The sequence below is a fragment of the Halyomorpha halys genome, unplaced genomic scaffold (genome assembly GCF_000696795.3).
Source record: "Halyomorpha halys isolate HHAL.00 unplaced genomic scaffold, Hhal_1.1 Scaffold50.1, whole genome shotgun sequence".
In the NCBI taxonomy this organism is placed as follows: Eukaryota; Metazoa; Arthropoda; class Insecta; order Hemiptera; family Pentatomidae; genus Halyomorpha; species Halyomorpha halys.
The window spans coordinates 550,547-556,233 of NW_027106849.1; the positions used below are offsets into that span (position 1 = coordinate 550,547).

At 31.5% G+C, this 5,687-nt stretch overlaps 1 protein-coding gene across 1 annotated transcript in view; it reads left to right on the plus strand.

Moving 5' to 3' along the window:
• Positions 1 to 1,448: 1,448 nt before the first annotated feature.
• Positions 1,449 to 5,687, plus strand: part of LOC106690230 (odorant receptor 10-like) — an 11,659-nt gene continuing 7,420 nt past the window's right edge. Inside the window, exons 1-3 of the mRNA XM_067045151.1 lie at positions 1,449 to 2,278; positions 4,024 to 4,123; positions 4,198 to 4,302. Coding sequence (XP_066901252.1) covers positions 1,464 to 2,278; positions 4,024 to 4,123; positions 4,198 to 4,302 — 1,020 coding nt within the window. The 5' untranslated portion in view covers positions 1,449 to 1,463. The remainder of the gene's footprint in view (positions 2,279 to 4,023; positions 4,124 to 4,197; positions 4,303 to 5,687) is intronic.

Genomic DNA, 5,687 nt, shown 5'->3' on the forward strand with positions numbered 1-5,687 from the left:
ATTAAGTTCTGTCCGAAGACTGTGATCTGGGAAAAAGATGTCAGAAAATTAATAATTTTTTTCAAATTATGCCTCGGATTTAATGGAATACAGACCATTTTACTTCACTTCACTACGTTCACTAAGTTAATTTAATATTTTTAAAAAATATTTTAATAAATTAAATAATAATAAATTAAACTTTTATATGTGTAGATATAACACAAAATTATGAATAAATATCGTTCATATAATGCAGTAGACTTGTTTTAATACATACATATTAATTTTTTAGTAAACAAGTGCCCCTTCTCGGTGGAAATATTTTATAACGGACAAACCAGTCGTGTTCGCCCGTTTTAGAGAGGTTTCACTGTATAATAAAGGTGAAAACCAATTTTATCTTAACATGCAATAGAATATAAAGATAAAACTCACTAACTTACCGATAAAACTAAAAATGGATCTATATGTTTCGGTATTTGTGTATGTAGAATGAATATTGGGGCGTAAGTGTATTTGTCATCGTTTTCTTATTTGAAAGTTTCCTCAATTTGAACTCCCCTCCCACAAAAAAATAATAATAAATAAATAAAAAACTATGGTGCCATGCAATAAATTAAAATCCAGTAAAAATTTGCACCCCATCCCTTCCAAAAAAAAATAAATAAATAAAACTTGAAAAATTTCCAGGCTCTCCTTTCATGGGCACCCTTGGATGTGATGTTGATCAAGAAATATTAATTACTTTTTATATATTATATATTTAGTTGGTGTTGTGATTTAGTTAAATATTCTTTCAATGTAGCTTTAAGCTGTAAGCTCTGACATTTTTGGATGGAACTCTAACGGTGAGATTCAAACAAAATAAATATAAAATTTAAATTAAATATTGATGAAATCCAGTTTGTTCTCACTAAATATGCCTTAAAAATTAATGTTGAAAAGAAATTCTGACATTTTTGGATGGAAACTATTATGGTAAGATTCGAAGATGTGTACATTCTCACTCCAAGTACAATTTTCAAGATATTAAACATAAAAAACCGCGCACCGCACTAGACTTTTTCGTAAATGTACGAGTAACTATAACTTCCAATATTGGGTGCTATCTTCGCGGAAGCTTGTAATATAAACACTCACTTTCCACTCAATATCTATGGATGAAGTTGAGCTCATTTTCCCTCCCTCACGTTCGAAGTTATCGAATTTTTTGGACGACTGGAATGATTAATTCAAGAACTGGTGCCTTCAGGATAATTGCATTCCGTGCTCAAGACTAGTATCAGAGTAATTCGGCTATGAATTTTAATGCTTCGATATTCAGGACATTTATAAATTGTAAACCTCGCGTTCAGACGTTATAAAAATTTCTCATGTCCATCGATAATTACTGAAGTTATTAATCCGAGTAATCGAATAATGAATAAATGAAAGAGGGGAGTAATGCCAGATGTCTGGCACAGAAACGTCCATTCCTCGCCATGGAACCCCGAAGACCACTGCAGGAGGCGAGTATCCTCGAAGGCCTAGCCACCATGCACATGAAGTTCTATGGCCTCTGGTACTGTTTGAACGTCACCCGTACAACCGGGAAAGTAAGCAGGCTTTTCATACTGGTCTGTGCATTGATAGTCATCATAGCTTCGACTTATGTCATGTTCCAGATCATTTACATGTTCACGATTCATCTCGATTTGCAAAAAATAGCATTCGTCTACCTGATTGTGGCTCCATGTATGCAGGATTTCTACAAGGTCATCTTCTTCTTGGCCAAAATGCAGGAGATCTGTCTCATCTATGATACACTGCTGGTTGACTTCCTGGAAAGCATTCCAAAGCATAAAATGCCCGTTGTGAAGGAAATATATAGGCGCACAGCGAAGAAGTGCAATCAAGTATGTTCGTTCGCATTTTCTGGCCTCATCATCGCAGGTTCCATTTGGCTCTTCGTCCCGGGCTACGACACCGACGACCCGACGTCCGATCGTAAGAAGGTCCTCAATGGGTGGTATCCTTTCCACTACTCGGAAAGCCCTCGCTATGAGCTCGTCTACGCTTACGAGTGTATCATGACTCTGTGGTGTGGAGGTTGGTATTGTATCTTCGAGTGTGCCATCCTAATGCCGCTCATCTGTCTCTGTGGTCACTTCGATGTCTTGAGCTACCACATAGCTACTCTGAAGAAGAGTGACATGGTACATGTTTTAGGAAGGAGTTCAGCCAGCCATCTTGAGAGTAACGCCTTCTTAAATGATCAGTTGAAATATATTCTCAAGGACTACGAGAAACTGATAAGGTATTCTTTTGATATAATTAATAGAGGAAGAGATGGTAATATGGAACTCCGTTTAATTTTTAAATTAAATTATTCTATAGGTTAATTTCCAAACTAACTGTGAGGTATATGAAAGGTCATTTTTCAGTCTTTGTTTTCTCTTTCAGGAAAAACCCTGACTACTTCTTATTTGTTTATTTAATCTTGGGACACTCATTCATTCTATCATAGTCTAATGTTCAATAATATTTTTAAAAAGTTATATTTTATCAACCTTTACCTTCACTTTTAAATTTACATCATTCACAATTATATTGAATGTTATATAATGGTAACAATCATTATATGAATTGAGGAAAACCAATTATTTTTACATTGTTATGCCATTACCATGTATTATTCTATGTTTTACAGCTTACCTTTAAGAGATTTGTCTTGACTTCTAAAGTCTGCCATTTTTATATTCCTGAAACTAATGTTATAACCTCAATATATACGGCAGGATTATTTTTTGGCATTAGATATTTTTTTTTAATTAACAGTTTCAACAATGATGATGTTAAACATAAAATTTGATGAACATAATAAAAAGCAAGGAAATTTGAAAAAAAAAATGTATCGCATAAAATTGAAGCAACAAATATAGAATTACGGGTAAGATTAAAAGGGTTAGAAAACTAATTCGATAAAAAAGGTGAAGATGTTTAAACTAATTTAACAGTAAATAACTCTGAATTATTGGATGAAAATATTGATGAAAAGGTTGAACATTTTGAACTTGAAAATTGTGAACATTTTGAATTAGAAATTAATTAAAGCTTTGAATTTGAAATAAACGAGAAATCAAAACATAGTGTAGGAAACCAAATTGAATCAAATAAAATAGAGTCGAAAGAAAGTTGTTTAATGGAAAGTACTTTAATACAGCAAATGTCTGAATTGTCCGAAAAAATGATTGAATGTACTTCGGAAGAAAATAAAAAAAAAAAAAATCCTTTAGTGGACTTAAAATCAAAACATAATAATAATATCAAACATTTGAGTCAAAGGGATCATAATGTTAGATTTTACAGGGAGATAATCCGAGAAAAATTAATAATTAGGGATTGTACACAAAACTATCATTATAAGTGTACGCCAGAATTAATTACTTCAATTAAATTTTACAATACAGGAGAAGTAAAAAATAAATTAATTAGGCTTTTCAGTTTTAATAAGACATTTATAGCGATTGACTCATATCATTTAAATTTACAAAATAATTTTGTATTTTTTCAATAGCTGACGACCATTTTCTGTTGGAAAATAATTCGATTTTTCACCTGGATTAAAAATAAGGAACAGTAATTATCATTGAGAAGTAGATATTGAACTATTTCTAGGGCGCATCACATCGAAAAAAATCTAGTAATTAAGGTGTGACTGCTGTTACTCTGACTGAGTGAAAACATAATTATTATTTCCAAAAATTATAAGGAAACTAGTTAATGACGATCACACACTAAAAACGCTACACAGTTCATAGTAATTCATGGAACAAGCCTCTAATTGAAAAAGTGGAAGTCAATTTCGAAAGTCTTTCGACTCATATATGTTGGCAACTAAAACTTTGTTCAAACCGTACAGATGGAGAATCTTCTGATCGAAATATCGATTTCTATATTCAATGCAGGTTCCATATTACTACCTCCACCTGTATTTTAAATTAGTAATAAAACATGTTTATGAGCTCTATGAGTAATTTGCAAATTATATCTGTACCGCAGGTACGGGGATACGATAAGGGAAACTTATAATTTGGTCATAACTATCATCTTAGGGGTTGAGATAGGGAATTTGACCGTGATTGTGCTCCATCTGATATTCGTAAGTATTACTTAAAACCTTTTTGAAAGGCTACTTGGAAAATTAATTCAATTCGAGGCATTCTGTGCTTACAGGAGGATAAAGACGCCATGTTCCTTGTAAAAACAGGGACGTACATGTCCTTTCAACTGATCGAAGTTATCCTCATCTGCTTCAGTTCGGACATGATGGGAGAAGCGGTAAGTCTTTCGAATATAGATATACAATGGAAATAATAAAGAAAGGTATTATATATGTGTATTATCCTTCACATTCTTTTCAACCCTAGCGAAGGTCGGACTAGGTAAGAAATTTAATAACCTTTGAGCAAAAACGCTACAAAAATTAATTTTTCTTTCATGGCTCCATATCTTTAAAATAATAAAAAAAATTAAGTAAGCATCATTTAAAGTTGAGTAAATTTGCTAAAATATAAGCACAAATATAGCTGTTTACCTTCAATTGTTCCCTAGATAGGATTTTTTCAAAAAAGCGTAATTTTTTTCCAAATAAAGAAAAATCAATAGTTTGTGAATTTATTTTAGCAAATATCATGGAAACAATTAATCCTACGAACGGCTTACAAATATCTATTAGCTCTCAATTAAGTAATAATCTCCACAATATTTGCCAAAATAAAATCGCAAAATGTTGATTCCTCGTGTTTAGAAAACATTTTTGGCACATGAAAAACTGTATATCAGGAACCATCAGACGTTTAGGTGCCTTTTAGTGCCCAAATTAAAGCCAGTCCAATGTACTATGATGTATATGATAGCGTTTATCTGCGTAAGAGCAGCCGATTCCATAATATTCAGAAATATTAATTCACAAAATATTAATTATTCCTTACTTAGAAAGAAAACAAAACATTTTTTAAAATGAGATGGTCCTGGTGCAGTCTAAGAACTCAAATAGTAGTGAAACTATTTATTATTAGAAAGTCCCGTGGTCATCTTCTTTTCAGTCTTCTTGGAGAGTTATCAGGGATACTGATAAAAATTATCACTCATTTTTACTCAGTGCTTAGTATCTCTATAGCTATCAACCGGATGATAAAGATTAACAAGAAGTAGAAGTCAACACTTTGTAAAATTATTTTGGTAAATATCGTAGGAAACTGCTACGAATGAAGATAATCAATAGAAACTATTTGATGGTTCGTTTATCTGTCTTCAATTTGAGTTTTAATATTTGAGTCTCTGGAATATTTGCCAAAACAAAGTTACAAAGTATTGATTTTCTGATGTTTGGAAAAAAAAAATTGGTTTATGAAAAATTGTATATCAGGAACTATTAGACGTGCAGATGTCTATTAGCAATAAAATTTAAGGTAGGTTAATGTGCCATAAAGTAGTTTCGTATGATAATCTTCGTCATTTGCAGTTTCAATTTTATTTTCCAAAATAATTTTACAAAGTATTGGATAACCGTTAATTAAAAAAAAAAGTGTTTAATCTATAAGGGCTTAGACTTTTACAAATATATGCTACTTTAAAAAAAGTTTAAGGTTATAGTGTTGTAAATAGTTAAAATATATTGCTATTTATTCAAGTTTAAAAAAATAGTCTATATATAGTATATA